The sequence below is a fragment of the Anabrus simplex genome, chromosome 1 (assembly GCF_040414725.1).
Source record: "Anabrus simplex isolate iqAnaSimp1 chromosome 1, ASM4041472v1, whole genome shotgun sequence".
NCBI classification, from domain to species: domain Eukaryota; kingdom Metazoa; phylum Arthropoda; class Insecta; order Orthoptera; family Tettigoniidae; genus Anabrus; species Anabrus simplex.
This window is the reverse complement of record NC_090265.1, coordinates 1,523,638,609-1,523,664,805: the sequence shown is the minus strand read 5'-3', so window position 1 is coordinate 1,523,664,805 and position 26,197 is coordinate 1,523,638,609. Positions and strand designations below refer to the sequence as shown.

Below are 26,197 nucleotides of genomic sequence, written 5' to 3'. Positions count from 1 at the left end.
TAAGAGCACATTACTCGATTCTACTCGATTCCGTCGCTAGCCCATCACTAGAATTAAAACTGAGAGCCTTTTTTTTACATGGAAGCGGTACCCGTAGTTTTCCCGCAACACTACACTCATAACATTTTGAAGCTATCATGTCTACACATTACATCATAAAAAAGGGTTAAACAATTACAAAATATTAGAATCATTTAATATTTAGGTTTTCACTTTACAAAGTAAAAAAATAAATAAATGTATCCTCCTAATTCAATACAATAAACAAGTGTAATGAAATGGACCTGGAGTGCCGAACGCAACTTCCTGGCAATGCAAGGTGCGGCAAGGTGCTTCGCTGTATTAGGATAATTATGGGGACGAAACTCCGGTACCGGTACTTAATTTTTAAAAAAAATATGCAAGGAAGACAAAACAAGTATCAACATTGGTTTGATCGAAGTTATTCTTCAGTAATATATGGAGCAGCGTTATTTCATGTCAGTTATTTAAAGCCATTTTCCCGATTTTCCCTGAATTACCGGTACAGTTGTTGCGCGCGACCGGACCGCTTTTCTGATTCTGACAAAAAAGTCTTTTCTATCATGGTGGATCATATTTAGCGTCAATTGACACTGTGCGAGCGCATATTTCATATCCTAGGAAGCCTTGCTTTGGATAGGACAAACTCAGGGTGGGTATAAAGATATAATATCGATTTTTTTGATTGCGCTTTGTGTATGAAATCGTGTGAAGCTATACATACTATAGGTTCATTAATGTTTACGAAGTTCATGCACACCCATATTTTAAGCATTAAGAGAGTGCAATAAAATGTCAAAAACTCTAAATTTAATTCAAGAAAGAAGTCGTACTGGAAAATGATTACTGAGCAACAAAACATTTAGTACATTAGTGTATTAAATTCAAACAGTGATTTTGAGGCTAGAGGCAGGCAGGGTTTCGTTAGAAAAACACGCCACAGTACTCTTTAGCCTATGTCGGCTAATTTGACAGGACAGCTTTCCGATAATAGTGTTCCAGCCGATGAGAAGTACGTGTTCTTTGTATCAGGTTGTTGAAATACAACTTTTTCTAATTATAGGATAGCTTAGACTTAGTTTAATATTGAATCACACCACAAACTGTTACCAATCTTGTATAACCAGCACAGTGTTTATGTACCCTTATGTTTTAGGTTAAAGATGTAAACAATATTTCTCACAGAATTCAGCATGTATGTAATCAACCCTGAAATGTATTTTTGTCATAGTATTTTTAAATTAAGGGGACACAGGCCAACTTGGTGCTGGATTAAGTAAGAAAAGAAATTCCCTTTTCAGTGAAGTAACTTAAGTGTTTGTTCTGTAGATCAGACTGCCCAAAAATGAGTAAACGAAGGAGAACTTCTTCTGTGGCCAGCAGAGGACTTGAGGATGAAGATGCAGAACCAAGTCCTGAGCCTTCAAGGAAACGGAAGAAGATGGATCCAGTGAGTCAATATATTACATTTTTTAAAGATGTTCAATCATTTAGCATATTCAGGCCTATTCTGTAGCTTAGTAAGGAAATGATAAATCTTAGCTAATAGCTACCATTTCAGATTTTGTGACAGAATAGCCTAACCTATCCATGACAGTACCTGTGGGTTAACTGTGGAAATCATAATCATCTTGTTCAAGTTATGAGTCACCTGGGAGAATATCAGGAAGTTAGATATGCAGAATATCAGCAACTCTTCTGCCAAGATTCAGTCCTTTACTATTGGTATTACCTTTTTATTTTATTTTACCATATTTCTTACAAATATGGAAGAAAGTTGTAAGTCTTACTTATGTACTTGCTTATTTAAGCTACTTTTAATAGACTTACGCTCACATCCAGTTGTTCTCTTTATAGAATTTACATTGGGCTTGAAATCGACTCGCCTACTTACGGTATTCTCTATTAGTTTCTCTCTCATTCTCACAGACATCCACTAATTCACCATCACATTCACATGTACTCATCTCCTTTCCCTAATTAAATTATATGGCCACTATCTTTTTCACTCACTATTCATGTTTGATGCATTGTATTTATAGTCTTCTCCACCTCCCAAGTTGGAGTTGAAGGCGTTTATTTTAACAGCAGTTTATTTTAACAGTGATTTTTGGGTGCACAGTAGTACAAGAGTATACTCTTTAAAGCAAGTATGTTGGTATTACAAAGTATTGCTGGTAAAACTTTCCCAACAGGGGTGCAAAAGAGAGGTTAGGAATACAACATGTTGTGACTTGCATGGTGTAATAATATGCCACACAAGGCTGCCAACTCAGGTGTGGCTAGTAACAAGACGGTGGCACTTTGTTATTATTGACTTTAGGCACTTTGTTAGGCGGGGCGCAGTTTGGAATCATTTGTAATGATAGAAAAGTAATGTTTTATGATACCTGAAGTAGTAGAGATGGGAGATCTTTCCTGTATGCTTGCCAAAAATCCAGAATCCTGCACCAAAAGGTATTAGGCTATATAGAAGAATTAAAAGCGAGACATTGTGGAAGAACGAAATGCCATCATTTTCTTTGTTCCTATTGGTCAGCTCTGATCAGCTGTGGAGAAGGCTATGTTACTTTTTCTTCTGACAGAGGTCACCTGATCGGTGGCCACAGGATTACCACATTTGGTGAAAATGGTTTTGTCACTAGCTGGACCTCTGTTTAAATTTTTCTATATAATACAACTTTAAAAGGTTTCAGTCTCTCAAAACACTAATTATAACACAAACCTGTTAAAAAAAAGACCCCCCCCCCCCTGTGCGCGTGCACACACACACACACACACACACACACACACACACACACTAATAAACAAATAATGACATGTTTCATTCTACAAGAACATCCTCAAATTCTATCATATCACTTTCAACCATGCATATACTGTGTGTGTACAATATTATTTTCATTGCATAAACTCGTCAGTAATTGTGAATTGGTGATGTTATGAGCAAGCGAGACAAATTATGAATGATGAAGTCCTCCACTGTTGCCTTTGTAATTTTGAGAAAGTTTAAGCTGCTAACCGTCTGTTACTGCCAGTTTGGTCTGGTCGAGATTTGTTATGTTAGGGGCTGAGGGGAAGGCGGTAGGTAATAACTCTGTTCGGCAGAGAAGGGAGGAGAACTGCTACTTGGTTATATTATGTTTCTTGTTGAAGTGTATTATTGAGTAAATGCACGATAATGATTTTGAATAAAAATGCAGAAATTAAGTAATGAATACCTTGTATGACATTACTTTTAGTGATAAATAATAACCTACTAAAATGTCTTGAGTGGAAATGTCTGGAGTGGCGAGAACACTGCTTAAATTTAGAAAATTTGGTACCTAGACAAGAGTGTCCTAACGCACATTCCAGATGTTAAATATCATAGTAGCCTCCTGTGAGATTCATTAAGCATTAATGAAAATAGTGTGAAAAGATATTTCAAAAATTAATTTATCAGTGTGAAGAGGGGGAAAGTTTTTCTAATGTGTGTGATTGTTGAGGTTGGTTTGGTTAGATATTTATGCAATGTGAATTTCTATTGCTTCTGTAATGTTTAATGATTATCCTTTATTTTCAGTGTTTAACACTTTTAGATCTGTGTTGATGTCTGTGAAATGGTGTGAGCTGTCATATACATGTCTTCTGAAGGTTGATTGCTGATTGTATTTAATCACATTTTTGTGTTTTTTGTATCTGTTGTGGAAATTACATTTTGTTCGACCTATATATACGTGTGGCATTACAGTTTGGTTCTTGGCACTTGAGTTTGTGAACTCCTGATTTGGAGAAAAGGTGTATTTTGCTTAGGTTGCATTTGCTGATATGTCTTTGCAGCATGCTGTTTGCTCCAAGGCTAAAGTTTTTAAAAATATTTATTTTGTACATGTTCTTGTTCACGTAGTTGAGGTCAATGTATTTTTCTTTTATGTTTGTGGTTTATGTGTGTGTTCTGGTAGTTCAATTTGTTGTCTTTTGTGTCTAATATTTGAGTGGGATTTCTATCCGACTCGTTGGTTGAATGGTCAGCGTACTGCCCTTCAGTACAGAGGGTCCCGGGTTCGATTCCCGGCTGGGTCGGAGATTTTAATTGCTTCTGATTAATTCTTCTGGCTGGCTTGGAGACTGGGTGTTTGTGTCTGTTCCAACACACTCCTGTTCATGTTCAGACAACTCACCACAATAGAAACACGTAATAGAGATTACATCCCTCCATGTAGGGTTGGCGTCCGGAAGGGCTTCCGGCCGTAAAACAGGGGCAAATCCACATTTGCAACCAGTTCGCACCTGTGTCTCCATTGGTGTGGGAAAAGCAGTGGAAGAAGAAGGGAAGATTTGAGTGGAATTTCTGTATATCTTGTATGACAGGTTGTCATTATTCCAATTGATTGTGATGTCTAAACAAATTCTTTTGTTAGTTTCTGGTTCCATTGTGAATTACGTCAACTTGTTTAATGTATTTAATAACTTGTGCATTTGGGATGTCATTCTCATATAAGCATATTATGACATCTACATATCTGCTCCAGTGTAAGTTTTCTTTAGGATACTGGTTGGTTAAGAAATTGTTTTCAATTTGAGGAAAATGTTTGCTATTATACCTGATAATAGTAAGCCCATGGTTAACCTTTCCTTTTGACTAGATTTTTCATTGAATACGAACCTGTTCTGGTCTAAGGTTGTTTTTAGAAGAATTGTTAGGCTCTTCAGTCTGCCAAAACTAACCTTACTCACACTCATTAACTCCGTAGGCTTCTGAGGGACGTAAAACTAACCTTACTCACTAACTCCTTAGGCTTCTGAGGGACGTGAAGTTCCCGTGCCGATCTCACAATCCTCTTCCATCCTTTTCGATCTTGAGCCTGCTCTTCGCAGTTATCAATTTGGAGGGTCCAGCATACCTTGTTGATCTCCTTTCAGGTGTTTTGGGGTCTTCGTGAAGATCTTTTCCCATTAAGAGATCTCTTGTATAGATCTACTGGTGATATAGATGTTAATTCCCATAGGGAACCTGAAATATTTGTCCTGAATGAGTAAATTTATTAAATTGGTATCAGATCTACTGATGCTCTGTTATCCTGCATCCTTAGTACATATCCAGCTCAGCACAGTCTGTTGGATTCTATCACACCCATTATAGTGTGTTGTTGAGAGAGGGCATAAATCTCATAATTATATCTTTTCTGCCCGCTTTAAGAGATAGCATCAAACCATGGGCCAAATATTTTTCTATAAACTTTATTCTCAAAGGCAACTGTTGTTGCTCTTTCTTGGTTATACTCCATGTCGCAGAAACATACAGAAGTACTGGTCGAATGATTGTATTGTAGATAATAATTTTTGCATTTCTTATTAAAAACTTGGAGCCTAATTTAGGGTTCATAGAGTAAAGTGCCTTATTTGCATTCTTAATTCTAGCTTGGTGTTCCTGTTGCCTTCAGTATTGCTCATCGATCCTGTTGCCTTCAGTATTGCTCATCGATTAGTACACCAAGGAATTTAAACTCCTCTACTCTTTTAAATATATATTTCCCAACCTTCAAAGGCAATCTGTGAACCTCTTCGTGATTTGGTCTCTGTACAACCATGTAATGTGTCTTTTTATCATTTACCCGTAAGCCAGTTTTTGTTGCCATTTCCTGTAGTTCCACAAATTGCTGCCTAATTTCTAATTCATTGTGGCCAATAAGAACAATATCATCCGCATATGCAAGGACTTGATGTTGTCTCTCCAATATGATGCCAGCAGGTACAAGAGCTAATTTCCTGATAATCTTCTCCAGTGCAGTGCAGTGCAGTCTCAGACCAGTTTTATTCTGGAAAGAACATGATTTTCTGCCCTTGAGCAAAACACAGTTAACATTACAATCCATACACATTTTGCACGTGTTAATTAATTTTATGGGAAAGCCAAACTCCATCATGATATTCCACAGCCCTTCACTATGGATTGTATCATATGCCTTGAAGAAATCTATAAAGAGATAATGAACCGACTCCTTGTGTTCCCACACTTTATAATTAATAGTCTTAATTGCAAATATATTGTCTGTAGTGGATCTGTTACTACAAAAACTGTTCTGATAGTCCCCAATAACACTTTCAGCAAAAATGGTTTAAAACGCTGTAAAAGAATAAAAGACAGAATTTTGTAGGCCGTGTTTACAAGAGATATGCCATGATAATTTTGAAGTTCTTCTTTATTCCTTCATTTATGAATTGGGACAAGAAGTGATACCTGCCATTCTTTTGGAAAAACTTCATCGCACCATATCCTTAGAATGATCTTGTATATGTACAGTGGAACCTTGGATTGCGAGCATAATTTGTTCCAGCAACATGCTTGTACTCCAAAGCGCTCGTATATCAATGCAAGTTTTCCCATAAGAAACAATTGAAACGCGGATGATTCGTCCACAACACAAAAAAGTTTATTCGCATACCATTTCTAAAACAAAATATAACGTAAAACAAATTAAAGTGCATTTTTCCTTACAATAGAATCGTTGGTGTGAGGGAGACGAGAGATGACATAAGAAGAGTTACTGTGTAGCACGAATTTCACGAATGGAATCACTGCTATCTGTTGGCTCACTGGAATTTTTTTCTTTTCGTGCAACTTAAACGGGGAACCTGTCCAATGACTGTTGCTTTTGCCTCTTTTTGAAGATTTCACAAAAATGTGACATTGCATTGTCATTGTACTGATTGATCGCTCACACTGCTACAGCCTTATTCGGGTGGTTTTTCTCTACAAAATTTTGCACCATTTCCCATATTTTGCACTTCTCCTGAATCTCAGTTGAAGTGAGAGATTCCATCAAGTTTTCCTCCTCTTCCCCGCATAAAATCTCCAGAACCTCCTCCTGTTATTTGCGATGCAGGTCCGTTAGTTCGTTGGTGGTCAGTTCCTGGCTATGTTCATCCACCAGCTCTTGAACGTCCACATCATTCACCTCCAGCCCCATAGTCTTCCCTAAGGACACAATTTCATCGACAATCGGTGGCTCATTGTCACCAACAATCTCCTCAAAGTCACGTCCAAGAACACAGTCAGGCCACAGCTTTCCCCAAGCGGAAATGAGAATTCTCTTGGTGACTCCACCCCAGGCTTTATCGATGATCTTCAGGCAGTTCACGATGGGGAAATGATTTCTCTCAAACTCTTGGAAGGTAAGGTTTGTTTCTTCGGTCACTTCGAAGCATCACTCAAATAGTGCTTTGGTGTATAGCTTCTTAAAGTTCGAAATGACTTGCTGATCCATAGGCTGGAGTAGTAGAGTAGTGTTGGGAGGAAGGAACTTAACCTTAACGAACTTGAATTCCTTCAGTAAGTCATCCTCAATCCCTTGAGGATGAGCAGGAGCATTGACCATTACCAGCAAGACTTTGAGCGGCAGATTATTTACTGGCAGGTATTTCTTCACTACAGGACCAAAGACCTTGTTCATCCATTCAACAAACGAACAGGGGAGAGGAAATCGTAGGCACATGTGACGTTCGTATTGTGAAACCTCACTCGCTTATCAAGTTACAATTTATTTAAAATGTTTGCTCGTCTTGCAAAACACTCGTATACCAAGTTACTCGCATTCCGAGGTTTCACTGTATTTAAGTAATCTTTCTCCACTGTATTTAATAAGCTCAGCAGGAATGTTGTCACTACCTGATTGTTTTTTAAACGCATAATACTTTGTAATACCTCTTCGTTCTTCTGATGGGGAACTAGATAGTTTACCAATACAGGTTTCTGGATCATCACAATTCAGCAAACCGAGCTCGATAGCTGCAGTCGCTTAAGTGCGGCCAGTATCCAGTAATCGGGAGATAGTGGGTTCGAGCCCCACTGTCGGCAGCCCTGAGGATGGTTTTCCGTGTTTCCCATTTTCACACCAGGCAAATGCCGGGGCTGTACCTTAATTAAGGCCACGGCTGCTTCTTTCCTCTTCCTAGGCCTTTCCTATCCCATCATCGCCATAAGACATATGTGTTGGTGCGACGTAAAGCAAATAGGAAAAAAAAAAAATTCAGCAAAGAATCAAAGTATTGCTTAGAGTAATTTAATAATTTGTCCTGATCAGCAGTTGAATTTCCAGACTTATATTTCATAATACTTGATCTTGGTTGAAATCATTTTTAATTGTGTTGACAGTTCCATACATCTGGTGGATGTTCTTGTGTCTGTAGTCATCAAGGATTGATTCTATTTGTTGTTTCAGGTAGACTTTTTTTCTTTCTACAAATTAATTTATTACATTATTTCTGTTTTTCTCTGTGTAGTTACTCAACATCTACATTCTTATTAGACTGCAGCCACTAATTATGCCATATTGCCACTTCATTAACTGCATCTTGACATGCCTCAAATGATTTCTTTTTCTTACTAACACCTTTTGGTATCACTTTCATTGCTACAGTTGTCATGATTTGTTTCACGTTATTCTACATTCATTCATAAACTTCGTCATTTGTTTCATCAATGTCTTCAATAGGATCTTCTCCCAGAATATCAAATATGTTTGTAATTTCCACATTCTACACTATTTATGTTGACAATTGGGCTTCAGTGAGAATTGATGGCAGAATGAGTTCTTGGTTCAGGGTACTTACAGGGGTTAGACAAGGCTGTAATCTTTCACCTTTGCTGTTCGTAGTCTACATGGATCATCTGCTGAAAGGTATAAAATGGCAAGGAGGGATTCAGTTAGGTGGAAATGTAGTAAGCAGTCTGGCATATGCTGACGACTTGGTCTTAATGGCAGCTTGTTCCGAAAGCCTGCAGTCTAATATCTTGGAACAGAGCTCGATAGGTGCAGTCGCTTAAGTGCGGCCAGTATCTAATATTCGGGAGATAGAAGGTTCAAACCCCACTATTGGCAACCCTGAAAATGATTTTCCGTGCTTTCCCATTTTTACACCAGGCAAATGCTGGGGCTATACCTTAATTAAGGTCACGGCCGCTTCCTTCCCACTCCTAGCCCTTTCCTGTCCCATCGTTGCCACAAGACCTATCTGTGTTGGTGCGACGTAAAGCAAAAAAATCTTGGAACTTGAAAATAGGTGCAATGAGTATGGTATGAAAATTAGCCTTTCGAAGACTAAATTGATAATACCAATATAAATGGTCCGTTATTGGACATTATAAATTTTCCAGCTAGCTCATTGATGTCGGTAGGTAAGAAATTCAACAGAATTGAATGTCAGATTGGTGATACAAAGCTAGAACAGGTCGATAATTTCAAGTATTTAGGTTGTGTGTTCTCCCAGGATGGTAATATAGCAGCCTAAGTGAGATTGAATCAAGGTGTAGTAAAGTTAATGCAGTGAGCTCGCAGTTGCGATCAACAGTATTCTGTAAGAAGGAAGACATCTTCCAGATGAAGCTATCTTTACGTCGGTCTGTTTTAAGACCAACTTTGCTTTACGGGAGCGAAAGCTGGGTGGACTCAGGATATCTTATTCATAAATTAGAAGTAACAGACATGAAAGTAGCGAGAATGATTGCTCGTACAAACAGGAGGGAACAATGGCAGGAGGGTACTCTGAATGAGGAGATAAAGGCTAATTTAGGAATGAACTCAGTGGATGAAGCTGTATGCATAAATCAGCTTCAGTGGTGGGATCATGTGAGGCGAATGGAGGAGGATAGGTTACCTAGAAGAATAATGGACTCTGCTATGGAGGGTAAGAGAAGTAGAGGTAGACCAAGACGACGATGGTTAGACTCGGTTTCTAATGATTTAAAGATAAGAGGTATAGAACTAAATGAGGCCACAGCACTAGTTGCAAATAGAGGATTGTGGCGACGTTTAGTGAATTCTCAGAGGCTTGCAGACTGAATGCTGAAAGGCATAACAGTCTTAATGAAAATGTTTGTATGTATGTATGTATATATACACTACTTTAATCTTCCATCCTCCTGCTTCAGTTTCTCGGTGTCAACTTTGCATCTTTCCTCAGTCTGTGACTTACAAGATGTTTTCATTTTAATAGAAGCAGTTATCATATTGTGATCAGATCTTATCTCAGCTCCTCTGTAAGCTCTGATATCATTTGTGGAGCTTCTATGCCTGTTATCATTTAGTACACAATCTATCTGATTGGGAGTCTTACCGTCATACGAATACCATGTTTCCTTATGTATTTGTTTATGGTGGAAGGTGGTACTCCGTACATTCATGTTTGTGGATGTAGCAAAATTGATTAGTGTAATGGCATTATCTTTGCTTTCGTTATGTGCAGGGGAGAGAACGAGGAAGAGATAGGAGATCATAAAGTGTACTTGATGGGTGTTAGAAAGGGAAGGGCAGAGTATGGAGAGTAGGCTGTTTATCAGGAATACCATTGCACATAACATAGTTTCTATTAGGCACGTATTTGAGAGAAGGATGTGGGTAGATTTGGCAGTTGGAGGAATTAGGACGAGAATTGTCACAGTGTATTCACCAAGTGAGGTTTCAGATGAGGATTAAGTTGACAAGTTTTATGAAGCATTGTGTGACATTGTAGTCAGGGTCAGCAGCAAGGATAGGATAGTGCTAATTGGCGATTTCAATGCAAGAGTTGGAAATAGAAATAAAGAATATGAAAGGGTGATTGGTAAATGTGGGGACGATATGGAAGCTAATGGGAATGGGAAGCGTTTGCTGGACTTCTGTGCTAGTATGGGTTTATCAGTTACGAATACATTCTTCAAGCATAAGGCTATTCACCGCTACACATAGGGAGGCTAGGGGTACCAGATCCATAAAAGACTATATCTTAACCGACTTTGAATTCGGGAAGTCTGTTAGGAATGTACAAGTTTTCCGGGGATTTTTCAATGGTACAGACCACTATCTGATCTGTAGTGAACTAAGCATCTTTAGGCCTAGGATCAAGAAAGTGAAATCTACCTGCAAACGAATAAGGGTAGAAAATCTCTAGGGCGAGGAAATTAGACAGAAGTACATGGATATGATTGGTAAAACGTTTCGAACAGTAGACAGTAAGCAGGTTCAGGATATGGAAAGAGAATGGGTGGCATACAGGGATACTGTAGTAGGAACAGCAAGGGAATGTCTAGGAACAACTGTGTGTAAAGATGGGAAAAAGTGAACATCTTGGTGGAATGATCAGGTGAGAGCAGCTTGTAAACGTAAAAAGAAGGCTTATCAGAAATTGCTCCAAACAAGGACCAATGCAGGCAGGGAATTGTACGTAGATGAAAGAAACAGGGCGAAACAAATAGTTGTTAAATCCAAAAAGAAGTCATGTGAAGATTTTGGTAATAACCTGGAAAGGCTAGGTTAAGGATCAGGGAAACCTTTCTGGACAGTAATAAAGAACCTTACAAAGGGAGTGAAAAAGGAAATGAACAGTATTTTGGGTAATTCAGGTGAACTCGTAATAGATCCCAGGGAATCGCTGGAGAGATGGAGGGAATATTTTGAACATCTTCTCAACATAAAGGGAAATTTTCCTGGTGGTGTTGCGAACAGCCAAGCTCATGGGGAGGAGGAAAATGATGTTGGTGAAATTTTGCGTGAGGATGGTAAATAAACTCCATTGTCATAAAGCAGCAGGAATAGATGAAATTAGTCCTGAAATGGTGAAGTATAATGGGAAGGCAGGGATGAAGTGGCTTCGTAGAGTAGTAAGATTAGCATGGAGTGTTGGTAAGGTACCTTCAGATTGGACAAAAGCAGTAATTGCACCTATCTATAAGCAAGGGAACAAGGATTGCAACAACTATCGAGGTATCTCATTGATTAGTTTACTAGGCAAAGTATTCAATGGCATCTTGGAAGGGAGGGTGCAATCAGTGGTTGAGAAGAAGGATGCATGTAAATTTGAATATCACAGGACCTTAAGTCTGATTTCCCATGCAGCAAAAGTACTATTGAGAGTCCTGAATCGAAGGTTATATAAAAAATTAGATGAATCGATTAAGGAAGAGTGGGATGAATTTAGAAATGGAAAAGGTACAAGAGATGCTATTGGGTTACTAAGAACTATTGGAGAAAGATACATTGAAAAATGAAGACTGGTATTTGTGACTTTTATTGACCTGGAAAAGGCTTTTGATAGAGTTCAGTTGGGGAAATTGATGGTCATGCTGAAGAAGAATGGAGTAGACTGGAAAGAATGAAGGCTAATTAAGAACTTTACAGAAATCAAACTGTCCAAGTCAGAATAGGACATGATCTGTCGGAAGGGAGCAGAATTGGCAGAGGGGTGAGGCAAGGCTGTTGTCTTTCACCAATGCTGTTTAATATATACTTGGAGGAATTAATTACAAATTGCTTTCAAGGAAAACAAGGTGTGGCAGTTGGAGGAAAAACTATTTAATGCATTCGATTTGCAGATGACATGGCGGTTCTAGCAGAAACTGAGAAAATGATGAATGCTATGTTGGGAAAATTGAACAGATCCTGTAAGAAGTTAGGCATGAAAATTAATTGGAAAAAGACCAAGGCAATGATCATGGGGTCAGAGAAGGACTCAACAGCTAAAATAATACTTTCGGGTGAGGAGATCGAACAAGTGTCTAAATTCAAATATTTGGGAAGCATAATCAGAAATGATCTTTATTGCTCGGACAAAGTGAGGACTAGAATTGCAATGGCCAAGGAAGCATTTATGAAATAAAGGACACTGTTGAGTGGGCCTCTAAATAAGGACCTTAAGAAGAGGTTAGTGAAGTGCTTTCTGTGGAGTGTGGCGCTTTATGGAGCTGAGACTTGGGCATTGAGAAAAGAGGAGGAAGGAAGACTAGGAGCATTTGAAATGTGGATCTGGCAGAAGATGGAGAAAATCAGCTGGCAGGAAAAAGTAAGGAATGAGGAAGTATTAAAAAGAGTGAGTGAAGGAAGGAGAACGATATTGTAATTCATTCAAAGACTGATGAAAAATTGGTTAGGCCTTTGTTTGCGACGAAATTGTTTAATAACCGAAGCATTGGAAGGGAAGATACAAGGAAGAAGTATCAGTTAGTAGACAGTGTAAAGGTAAATAGAAGCTATTGGAAGACAAAAAGAATGGCTGAAGACAGAACAGCATGGAGAATTCATGCAAAGACCTGCCAATAGGCAGACCACCAGTGATGATGATAATATTTTTATTGTATACTGATAATTTTAACATGTTTAATTATTTTTATTGAATACGACATGCAGTTAAACATTACATTTATTTAAAATGAAATAGCACCAACGGATAAAAGTAGCCTATAAATGTATCAGCTTACTTACTAAATCACAAATACAATTTGGAATATTAATGAAGTCTACAGTATATTGGTTTACAGTCTTAAAGATAGGTTATTTTATCCTATGGTATTAATGTTATTTTCAGCAGTTTCACACAAGCAACACACAATTATTCCCAGGAAAACTCATGGGATCAATGTAATTTTCATCTAACAACCAGCTAATAATTTGCTGTCTTTAGCTTACACTCATATTGCTGGTTGTAACAATAAATATCAATCAAATTGAAGAAAATCACACACACGTGATCACTCGTGCTGTTAGGTCTCCCCTAACGCTACTCAGTGGTTACACACACACACGACCGCTCGCGCTGTGAGATAGCAACTAACACAACGCGTGATGCACTCTTTCCCCCACTCTTTCCTCTCCTCCAAAATATCACAGCTACTACACAAATACATCATGGCGTGCTCAAAGGACCGAATGAGGCATTTTCAGATGGACATCGATTCAAAGCTAAGAACAAATGAATTGTAGCAAAATTTTGAAAAATGTTAGATTGAACCTCATAGCACGAGTGATTGCGGGTTAAATACTGTAGCTTGTTTCAGCCAGTGACAGCATCGTTAGTCCTGTATGTGAAAACCAGAGCATTTATTCCCTTTAGAAATGTAAGTAGAAAGCTGAGAGTTCACAGGATGCAAAAATATGCTGCAAAGAAAAATCACCTGTGTGTTGCTTCATCTGCAGTAAAATTAACATAATTTTGGAGATTCCTTCTAGTGAAATATGTGCATTTAGTCTTTTCTTTTATGTTCTGTTTTGAGATGTACACATCGTATAACTGCAGATTTAATCTGTGTCTAATTTAATCCTGTAAAGTGCGTATTGTATGCAAGATGGCACTACCGCCACATCTCACCATTTGTATATAGCTCATTGGTCTTTGCAGTGACGTCACCCACCTCGTAGCCATTGGCTGCAATTTCATGTGCATCTTGCTGTATGGATCTGTGTGCAGCCCAACTGCTTTGCCATTCTTGCATCTACTCGATGCTGATTTACCAAAAAGCTGATGGATAATTTAGTCTGCCTTTAAATTTGTATATGTATTGACTTGGGAAGGGTCACTGTTGAGTCGTAATAATTTCCAGGCTTCACTACTTCTGCTCATATTACATTCTGTCATCAGCTTCACCCATTGCCTTTTTGTCTCATTGATTGGTACGAGGACTGAATCTGCTGCTCAGGAAGTTTTCTCGCTGAATGGATTTTCCTCATAAAGCTAGTAATAATACTCTTGTAATCATTTCTGAAATTTTATCTGGGATATAATTCATTCTGCAGCCTCTTGGAATAGATGCCCAAGAGTACTCTTCGGGAATAGAACAACTGTGTGGATTTTCACATCCAGCATTTCAGGAATTTTAACCAGTCCTGCATTGTACCTACATTTCAACTGAGCTTCTTGAGGTCTTCTTCTTCTTCTTCTTCTTATTATTATTATTATTGTTACCGAGTTTTGGTGGTAGGTAGAGGTGCAAGAAGGTGCGGGCGTGAATGGGTCTCAAACTACGGAATCAAAGTTAATGTAAAAGTTAACAAGGTTATATTTCCTTTTCAATATTAAGTAATAACAAAGAACAGGTACTTAGTAGCCGAAACACAATTTGAAATGTACAATTACAGGGATTACAGAGTTTGGGCTTCGAGCCCTGAGTTCACAATTTTTGAGCAACTAGCCCAACTTTCCGATATACAAATTTTAACAAAGGGGCAGAAGACCCCAATCAAACCCTGGAGCACTTGCTCCAAATTACACAGTAAAGCCTCCTCGAGGCATACAACACTCCGTTTTCAAAAGAGCCACACACTCTTTAATTTAAGCCTCTCCTAGGCCACACCAAACTCCACCTTCAAGTTGTCCTCAACGGACATAAACACAGGGGTAAAATACCCAATCTACTGAGGTCTATTAAATGAAAAGCAGGTTAATTGAATGACCTCTAAAACAATTTGAGAGGAGGCGAACTTGCACTCCTAATACACTTTGATTTTAAAACCTAGTTTGGCACTAGGCCGTTATTACAAGGGCTAATCCCATACTACAGAGGTGACTTAATAGCAATTTACATTACATTACGGAAGAATTGGTTGAGAGAATAAGTTCACCTCAAGACGATGTGAGTGGGAGCTCGAGAGGGTTAAGCACTCTCTATCCCGATATGTCGTTTTAAAATAGAATAGATACCAGTTGTTTTTACATTTTAGGAAAAGGTTACATGGTTGAACGCTTAGAACCCGCCCCGAAAGTTAAACTGCTGAGCAAGAAAAGAAAAAATTTATTAATCGGCCATTACCTTATTGTTGACCGCCGCCGAGGAAAGAGGCGCTTCCCGCCTCCTGCTATGTACTTAATACACTGAAAGATGGAACAGAAGTGGCCCGGAGACCCTAAAATCAGCAGTTTATATACTCTCGCGGAAGTTTCTAGGCGTTAGGGGAATGAAAACACCCGCCCACAATGTTTTTATTGGATAGGACCCCGCAACAGATACAAGTTGGGGGAAGATACACCAGATTGGTCAGAAATTACTAAAAGAAATTCGGGATTGGATAAATCTAAAACAAGGGGAAAAAGAGGGGTATACAGCCAACTTAAACAATAACAGAAAGAAATTTAACAAGAAACAAACTTTTGAAATAAAATTTTCTCCAACAAAATAGTTCTTTGACTCCGCACTAGGGTGCGCTATTGTTGATCTTCAGTAGTGTCCTCTAGAAGAGAAAGTTCACACTTCTTACTTCAAGCGAAACAAAAACACATCAAAAGTGACACAGTTCAAAAACTCAAAATTTTCCACGTGGTGACATCTTCTGAGAAAGTAGAGAATTAATAGAGTAGATAAAGTTCAACCTTCCTCCAGAAGAGGAGTTTCAACTGGCGCAACTTTTAAATAAACGGTGTAGAGGTGTACCGCCCGGTACAGACCTCCCCCCCCAAAAGTTCCTCCAGGGGTGACACATGAAATCAGTTTGAAACAAAGTCCAAGTAATGATGTTGATACGAAGATAGATAGCAGAAGCATTTACAAGATTTCTTAATTCAGTTTCAAAATGTTGTTGTTGCAGGTGAATGAAAGTCTTTAAGTTGTAGAATTTGAATTTCTGAAGATAAACTTTTAATACTTAGAAGTGAAGAAAAATTTTTTGCACGGTCCACCAAATATTGCTGTTGAATTCCCAAATGTAGTTATCTCTTATAGTAACTGTCCATGTAGTTGATGTTGATGAAGTTGGATGGCCGGACCGGCCGTTGCAGCTTGCGTCCAAAAGGAGGCCGCTCGGACCCCTCAAGTACCCTGAGATACCGCTCGCCCGCACTATGAGGGGAGCAGAGGTGTTGAAGCACGCCGCGCCCGCGGTGAACATATACAGGCTGCGGGCCAGTAGCAGGTCGTGCGCCGCACATCAGCCTTGGCCGGGAGGAGAGTTCCGGCTCGCCGTGCACATGTCGTCCTCGCTGGAGAGGAGGGGGCCCATCCCCCTCCCCAGTCGCTGCACGGCGCTGCGCGGCTGCGGGGGCGCTGAAACATTAAAGCTAGGCGGCAGAATTGTGTTGGACTATCATCTTCTTTGAGGGTACAGGCTTGTGGAGAGGTTGAGGGGCCAGCGGCGTGTAGATATCCATGGCATTTACTATTATGAAGCCACAGTGTAAGGTGGAGCAGGAGACGGGAGCGTGGTAATGGCCGTGGCAAGAACAGGATGGCAGTTTAATGGGTCGGGGCAGATTTTACACAAGGCTTACATCTAAAACCAAAATATTACAGAAGGGGCAGAATGCCTTAAAAGTGAAACTCAAAAAAAAAATATAACCTTCATATCCTTTCAAAATGATATGAAGCAAGTTAACACAGAAATTACACCGGTTTCACCTGGGACAGGTGAACTCTAAATATCCTCTCGGTGGCTGGATTACTTAGCAATAAGGTAACCGGCGTAAGAAAATCGAGAATGATACAAGGCCCATGAAATCTGGGGGCAAGCTTGCCCGCGGGAACAAAATTTTTGACCATCACCTGGTCACCTACCTTCAAAGGGGTTGGTCTCCGTCCACGATCATACCTTTCCCTAACCTTTTCATGAGACACTTTCAGATTGGCTTTAGCCTTCTTCCAAAGATCTTTAATGTTGTCCGGATCTATTATCTCGGGTAGAATGTCATTCAGAGACCAGAGGTTAGAGAGCGGCGAGTTGGGAACAATCTTGAACATTAAAGAAGCTGGAGTGAACTTGTGAGATTCATGAACCGCCGAATTCAAAGCAAAAGCTATCCAATGCAGGGACGTGTCCCACCTGGAAGGATCTTCATGATGATAGGCAATGAGTGCGGACCTGAGATTACGGTTAACCCGTTCAGCCAGAGATGGTTGAGGGTAATAAGCAGAAGTTGTTACATGAGAGATGGACAAGTCAAAACAGAATTTACGAAAAAGATTTGATGTGAACGCCTTAGCATTATCAGATACAATATATTGGCACGGACCAAAAGAAGCAAAAATAGAATTTAGACAGGTAATGGTGGACTGAGCGGTAGCCAGCTTAGTCGGAAATAACCAAGAAAATCTGGTAAAACCATCTACACATACAAAGATGAATTTGTTGGCATTTCCCTTCGACTGGGGGAAGGGTCCTACATAATCAATATACAGGCGTTCCATGGGGCGCGACGCTTGATGAGAAGACAAAAGGCCTACTTTAGTGGACATGGTGGGTTTACTGATCAAACAAGATTTACAAGCTTTTACAAGTTCCCGAATTTCACCGTCCATACCTTTCCATATGAACATTTCACGAATCTTTTCACGAGTCTTAAAGATTCCAAGATGCCCCCCCAATGGGGTCTCATGATAGTATTTGAAGATCATAGGTACAAGAACCGCTGGAACAACAACTTTCATCAACTTATCATGCCTCGAAGGGCAACATAGAACACCATTCCTCAGAACATAAGGGACAGCATGTTCCCCAGAAGAAAGGGTTTCCATTATCGGAGCCAGCGTCGGATCTTCACGTTGGTATTTCTCAATATCCCTAAAAAGCATGGGAGCATCTGTTAAGATGGCATTAACACCAGATAGTATGGACTCGGAAGGTGATGAACTGTCGACCGGTTCGTGGGTCTCTACGTCGTTATGAAACATACGGCTGAGTCCATCAGCAACAACATTTTCGGTACCTCTGATATGTCTAACATCAAACTGGAAGGCGGAAATACGAATAGCCCAGCGGGCTATACGACCAGTACGACGCGGCCTACCTAAGACCCAGCTTAAGGCTTGATTATCTGTCTCCAGGTCGAATTTAACGTGTTCCAGATAGAGACGGAACTTTTCTAAGGCAAATAAGACTGCCAAACCTTCGAGCTCATAGATGGAATACTTGGCTTCTTGAGCCGACAATGTCCTAGACGCATAGGCGATGGGTCGCCTCCCTAGTTCAGTCTCTTGAAGAAGGACTGCAGCTACTGCTGACGACGACGCGTCGGTTTGGACGATGAATTTTTTCGAGAAATCAGGCATAGCAAGTACAGGGGCATTACAAAGAGCTAATTTAAGGTCTTCAAAAGCGGCTTGTTGAGAAGGTCCCCACTCGAATTTGATGCCTTCCCTACGAAGAAGGTTTAAGGGCGCCGCTCTATTAGCAAAGTTAGGAATGAACTTTCTGAAGAAATTCACCATACCAATGAACCTGGCGATACCTTTAATGTCCTTGGGAGGTTTAAAATCACGGATGGCCTGTGTTCTAGAATGATCGACTGCTACACCATCGGGTGACACAATATGCCCTAGGAATGACATAGAGGGCTTAGCAAAGGCAACCTTGGACAACTTAACAGTTAACCCAGCCTTACGAAGGCGATCGAGAACTTCTCGCAGATGATCTAGATGTTCTTCAAAAGTCTCTGAAAATACTACGACATCATCTAAGTAGTGATATAAGTACTCGAATTTGATGTCGGAGAAGACCCTATCTAGTAGCCTAGTGAGCACAGCTGCCCCCGTGGGGAGCCCGAAAGGCACGCGGTTGTATTCGTATAAATTCCAGTCCGTGGCAAACGCTGTAAGGTGTTTAGACTCTTTGGCAAGGGGAATTTGATTATAGGCCTGATTTAAGTCCAAGATGGTGAAGAACTTGGCCTTACGAAACCATGAAAAACAAGAATGAAGGTCGGGAAGGGGCACAGATTGTAACACCACCTTCCGATTGAGAGCCCTGTAATCAATGACAGGCCTGAAACCTCCTTGGGGTTTCGGTACTAGAAAAATAGGCGAAGAATACGCTGACTTAGAGGGCCTAATAATACCGTCCTTCAACATCTGATCGATGATTTCCTTCAGAGCCTTCATTTTAGGTGGAGATAGCCTATACGGTGGAAAACGGACAGGAATCGAATCCGTAACCTCAATTTTGTATTCAATAAGGTCAGTGACACCAAGAGTATCAGAGAACACCTCGGGAAACGACTGACACAGTTTGCGAATACTATCAGCCTGCTCCTCAGGTAGATGTCTAAGGTCTAACAACATCTCATCCTGGGTAGGCGAAATAGAAGCACATGACACAGAATTACACTTTAATAGTGGAATTTTACAACTAGAAGCAAATTTGAATGTGCACGACCTAGACTGCAGATCGAGCACAAGACCAGTGTGAGAAATAAAGTTAGCTCCCAATATAATGGGGCAAGACAATTGCTTGGCCACAAACAATTTAACTTTCCATGTAAACTTAAAAACACTAATTTTGACCAGTAAGGAACCTAGAATTTCTAATGGAGATGAATTAGCCGAAACGTATTGAACAGGAGAAGAGACATAGTCAGGAAGTTTACAAACCGTTTTCAATTTAGAATACCATTCAGCCGCAATAATCGAACAAACACTACCTGAATCTAAGAGAGCTGTTATAGGCTCGTTATTTACCTCAATCTTAAGAAAAGGAACAGGTGCGGGGGTATCCGCCGCAATCCTAAGACATTCTTTAGGGCATTCAAAAGATGAACTTGAAGGCTGATCGTTCTCTGCATTTACAATCTGTTTACTAAGGGCTGAGTCTCGGGAAGATTGATTAGTCGACTCAGCCGAAGCCACTAGTCACTTTTTATTATTGGCATAGGTGGAATTTGCACCAGAAGTTGAGCAGGAGGGGGTGCTATTTGAGTTTGGGCAATTCTTGGCGATTCGTGAGAAGGCCCCACATTTAAAACAGCCTTGTGCTGAACCAGCTCCATTATTTGCCCTACTACTTTTGACTAATGGACATTTATTGCGAAGATGGTCAGGCGACCCGCAAGCATAACATTTATGGGGCGTGACTGGTCGGCGAGGTGGAGGCCGAGTGTTACTAAAGGAAGGCGGGGGTTCTTTCGCTACACGCAAAGAATCGGCGTATCTAACTCCTTCCGCTGAGACGGCCAACGCTTCAAGTTCAGAGAAAGTTTGCGGGCACGCCGCAAAACACAAGTATGACCTATAAGATGGTGAAATGCCTTCCACAATAGCTTGTACAATTTGATCCTCAGGGAAGTGAAGAGCAAACACCCTGGTATAAAACTTAATGTCTTGTATGAAATCAGCCAAGTTTTCATCCAACCTCTGTACTCGATAATAGTACTTTTGAATCAGAGATGACCTCGCGCGGGCGGGAATAAAGTTTGCAAGCAAGTGTGCATGAAAATCTTCAATAGATGACAGTTCAGCTATGGCTCTTACTATTTTGTCGGAGAGAATACCAATAGCATACGGATAGATAATTTGCAAGATTTGACATGGAGACAGAGAAAAAACCAGGGCATGATCCTGAAATTCCACTAGAAATCTTAAAAATGAAATTACGTCACTGGTGGTATTAACAGAAAACTTGGATATACCTCTGAGCAACATTGCCAATGGATGAGGCAAGCTACTAAATCCGGGTGACATAGTAGGTAAAGGTTTCAATGGCAAGGAAGTCAATTCAGAACGGATGTTACTCAATGATGCACGACGTTCAGATTCGTTGTCCAATGGGGCAGGGATAGTTTGAGCAGCAACGGTTATCCTATTAACTTCTCCCTTGGGAGGCGCTTCCTCACTACCTGGATTCACTATAGTGGGTTGATCAGATTTGGGAGGAACTTCCCCAGTTAACAATTGAGTGACCTTACTAGATAACTCGGAAATATTTTCCAGGAGCGTACTAGCTTCCTTCCTCTGAACGTCATTCAGTTTTAGAGACAACAGATCGTTAACCCTATTCGAAAAATGATATAGCCTGCCTTGCACACGCTTAATTTGATTTGGAGACGGATCATTTTCATCAAAAAAACTAACTACAGAAGCTAGCCCAGTAATATTCTCCGTGATCGTGGAAAGAGAGTCGTCAATTTCTTTCTCTCCCAAATTGGGGATGGAAATGGGCAAATCAAGGGACTCTCTAAGCTTGTTAGTGTCTACTGCAACCGTGCCTCCAGATTGTACATTTCTAATAGTCAATTCATAGATCAACTCCTCCTTGCGCAAATAGTTAAGAAGGAGAACATCACGAGGGCCGGGCATGATGACAGAACAACTTGAAAAAAATCAAAAAATTCCAGCAACTGAGAAAATGGTTAGAGTTCGGAACAAACAATGTTTAGCCGTCAAAAGGGGCTAAATTGAGACCCATTCAACCACGCTCTGCTACCACTTGTTACCGAGTTTTGGTGGTAGGTAGAGGTGCAAGAAGGTGCGGGCGTGAATGGGTCTCAAACTACGGAATCAAAGTTAATGTAAAAGTTAACAAGGTTATATTTCCTTTTCAATATTAAGTAATAACAAAGAACAGGTACTTAGTAGCCGAAACACAATTTGAAATGTACAATTACAGGGATTACAGAGTTTGGGCTTCGAGCCCTGAGTTCACAATTTTTGAGCAACTAGCCCAACTTTCCGATATACAAATTTTAACAAAGGGGCAGAAGACCCCAATCAAACCCTGGAGCACTTGCTCCAAATTACACAGTAAAGCCTCCTCGAGGCATACAACACTCCGTTTTCAAAAGAGCCACACACTCTTTAATTTAAGCCTCTCCTAGGCCACACCAAACTCCACCTTCAAGTTGTCCTCAACGGACATAAACACAGGGGTAAAATACCCAATCTACTGAGGTCTATTAAATGAAAAGCAGGTTAATTGAATGACCTCTAAAACAATTTGAGAGGAGGCGAACTTGCACTCCTAATACACTTTGATTTTAAAACCTAGTTTGGCACTAGGCCGTTATTACAAGGGCTAATCCCATACTACAGAGGTGACTTAATAGCAATTTACATTACATTACGGAAGAATTGGTTGAGAGAATAAGTTCACCTCAAGACGATGTGAGTGGGAGCTCGAGAGGGTTAAGCACTCTCTATCCCGATATGTCGTTTTAAAATAGAATAGATACCAGTTGTTTTTACATTTTAGGAAAAGGTTACATGGTTGAACGCTTAGAACCCGCCCCGAAAGTTAAACTGCTGAGCAAGAAAAGAAAAAATTTATTAATCGGCCATTACCTTATTGTTGACCGCCGCCGAGGAAAGAGGCGCTTCCCGCCTCCTGCTATGTACTTAATACACTGAAAGATGGAACAGAAGTGGCCCGGAGACCCTAAAATCAGCAGTTTATATACTCTCGCGGAAGTTTCTAGGCGTTAGGGGAATGAAAACACCCGCCCACAATGTTTTTATTGGATAGGACCCCGCAACAGATACAAGTTGGGGGAAGATACACCAGATTGGTCAGAAATTACTAAAAGAAATTCGGGATTGGATAAATCTAAAACAAGGGGAAAAAGAGGGGTATACAGCCAACTTAAACAATAACAGAAAGAAATTTAACAAGAAACAAACTTTTGAAATAAAATTTTCTCCAACAAAATAGTTCTTTGACTCCGCACTAGGGTGCGCTATTGTTGATCTTCAGTAGTGTCCTCTAGAAGAGAAAGTTCACACTTCTTACTTCAAGCGAAACAAAAACACATCAAAAGTGACACAGTTCAAAAACTCAAAATTTTCCACGTGGTGACATCTTCTGAGAAAGTAGAGAATTAATAGAGTAGATAAAGTTCAACCTTCCTCCAGAAGAGGAGTTTCAACTGGCGCAACTTTTAAATAAACGGTGTAGAGGTGTACCGCCCGGTACAATTATTATTATTATCAGTTGGCATATTATTGGTCATTTTGTTTATGAGGGATAGGATCACCTACTGATTTGGAGCACCTCTAAGCTATTATTTAATTCATAAACAAGTTGTGTAGATTGTATCCTTGTTACCATCTTCCACTGTTGAAAGTAGGAGGGAGTTTGTTATCACAGAAAAAGGAAGACAGCTTAGTTTCAGCCCATGAAAGTACTTTGTCTCAATTATGATCCTCCTGTATTCAGCTTTCAAGAAACATGACTGCAGTTGTTCAAGTCTCGGTAACTTGTCTTTTTCAATTGTAGGTTTTTATATAGAAGTGATCACACAATTGCTGAGCTGCAAGGAGATAATATTATTTTCAGCTGTATAATGAACATTAATGACTTGTATGTCTGGTTTTTTCAAAGATGGCATTTCCAGCTAATTTCATGCCATGGATATTTGGGCATCTCTGCTGTTCATTCCTATGCATTTCTTGAACACACAAAAATCACAAACCTTTTTGTGACATAGTTTATTTAGTAGCTGTTGTTTGGAAGCTAATATGACTTCAGTATTTATTGAAATGACTGCCAAGTTTGGCTCTGAACATAGCCATTTGTTGAATCGCATGGTGATGATTCCGATGAGAGAGAATCAGCGATCTAAGAAGAGGCCTAGCCCGTTTTTAGCATGTCTTATCGTGTTGATCAAAACACACAAAGAAATGAAAAGGCCCAAAAAGCAAAAAAAAAAAAAAAAAAAAAAAGTCCAAAAAATTGTTTTTGCTCTACTTTTGTAGTTTATGTAGGTTAGCCTTTTACTTTTTGTGTCTGGGTTGGGGGAAATAGTAAATAATATTCCAGTTTTGGTTTGAATATATATAGGATACTTATAAAGACAGCAGGTTATTACATGGATTTGTTTCTGCAGCAGTTTCTACATTTACATTCATATAAGTACTAGACACAGTATTTCCCATAGAACTTCTGTTACGAGGTTTGTCCAGAAAATACGTATAAATCCGTCGGGGTGACGTATCATGTATCGTGGAAGCGCCGCCAGGTGGCACTGCTGTTGTCGCCAATCTTCTCAACGCTCAGTTCGAGTCGTAGAGCTCTGCGTGTCAGTAGTAGTGTGCGGCTGCTTGTTGAAAGTTACCCGTTTTCACCTGCCGTCGGTATGGAGCTCTCTCTGATTGAGGAACAGCGCATCAACATCAAGTCTCAGAGCTCGTGTGGCCCGAGTTCGACCGGATTTGGCACAAGGGGGCAGGTGGATCCTTCATCACGACAATACGCCCGCTCACACGTTGCTCGTTGTGCGCGAGTTTTTGGCCCGAAGCTCAATCACCGTGACAGACCACCCGCCTTATTCACCCGATTTAGCCCCTTGTGACTTCTTCCTGTTCCCGAAATGCAAAATGGTGCTTCGGGGGCGGCACTTGGGTGATGTGGAAGCCATCAAGGGAGAAACGACACGGCAACTGAACAGCATCACAACTGAAGACTTTCAACAATGTTATCAACAGTGGAAACGGCGTTGGTAGAAGTGCATCTTGTCTTAGGGAGAGTACTTTGAAGGAGACCCTATTGTAATACCTGAATAATTGTCAAATAAAGTTATTATTCAACTTTTATACGTATTTTCCGGACAAACCTCGTACACCTATCACGACCGAGCTCGATAGCTGCAGTCACTTAAGTGCGGCCAGTGTCCAGTAATCGGGAGATAGTGGGTTCGAACCCCACTGTCGACAGCCCTGAAGATGGTTTTCCGTGGTTTCCCATTTTCACACCAGGCAAATGCTGGGGCTGTACCTTAATTAAGGCCACGGCTGCTTCCTTCCCACGCCTAGCCCTTTCCTGTCCCATCGTCACTGTTACGGGGATACCCGTGGAGCAGAAAGAGGTTAAAGAAGGTGCAGGCTTGAATGGGTCTAACTACAGTCTCAAAATTAATTTAAAACTTTAACAAGGTTATATTTCTTTAGAATTTCAAAAAATCAACAAATAACGATATAACAGGTACAATTAACAATTTTGGAACAAGTCAAGGAAAATGAATTCGACAGGTCCTGGGCTTCAAGCCCCTCACTTTACAATTCTTGAGCTTCCAGCTCAAATTTACAATTAAAAAAAGGACAACTTTAGTGAAGGGCAAAAATCCCCTTATTCAAAGAGCACTTGCTCTTAAATTTGCAATATCTAGCCTCCCAGAAGCACACTTTACAATTACAAAATTTGAGAAAGTGTTAACCGGCTCTCCGTTTCCTTTCAACCTCCTCGAGGCAATATAAAAAATCGTACACACTCTGGCCTTCCATGGCCCTATTTACAATTTGAAGCAGGGGTATCTTGTACCCAACCTACAGGGCCTTTGCCAAAAAAAAACAGGTTAAGTAAATGGCCTGAAACACAAACTGAATGAAGGCGTATACTTGCACTCCTAGATATGAACACTAAAACAACCTAAGCGGCTCTAGGCCGATGAAACAGGGGCTATTCCCAAACTACGGAGGTGACTCGTATAGAAATTACTTTATACCATATTACAGAATGAAAAACAGTTATAAAAACACAGTCACCTCAAACCAAGATGAAGTTGAGCTCGAGAAAGTGATTCACTCTCTATCCCCGATTTACAGTTAAAGATTTTATGAAGTTTTTAAATTAGCCGGCAGCAAGTTACATTTTTAGAAAACTAGGTTACATAGTTGACGATTCGGGCCTTTCCCTTGGATTAAACTGCGGAGGTAGCAAGAAAGAATAAAGTTATGTGGCCATTACCTTGTAGATGTTCTATC

General features: G+C 40.2%; 1 protein-coding gene across 12 annotated transcripts in view; it reads left to right on the top strand.

The window, feature by feature from the left end:
* Positions 1-360: 360 nt before the first annotated feature.
* The window catches only part of polybromo (protein), a 618,289-nt gene continuing 592,452 nt past the window's right edge, over positions 361-26,197 (top strand). For 11 of the 12 annotated variants that reach the window (XR_010858640.2, XM_067138039.2, XM_067138035.2 and 8 more), the window contains exons 1-2: positions 682-1,033; positions 1,351-1,471. Coding sequence is in view for 11 of the 12 variants with exons in the window: in XM_067138039.2 (XP_066994140.2) it covers positions 978-1,033; positions 1,351-1,471 (177 nt within the window). In the remaining variant the exon portion in view is untranslated. The other variant, XM_067138036.2, reaches the window with a different exon arrangement.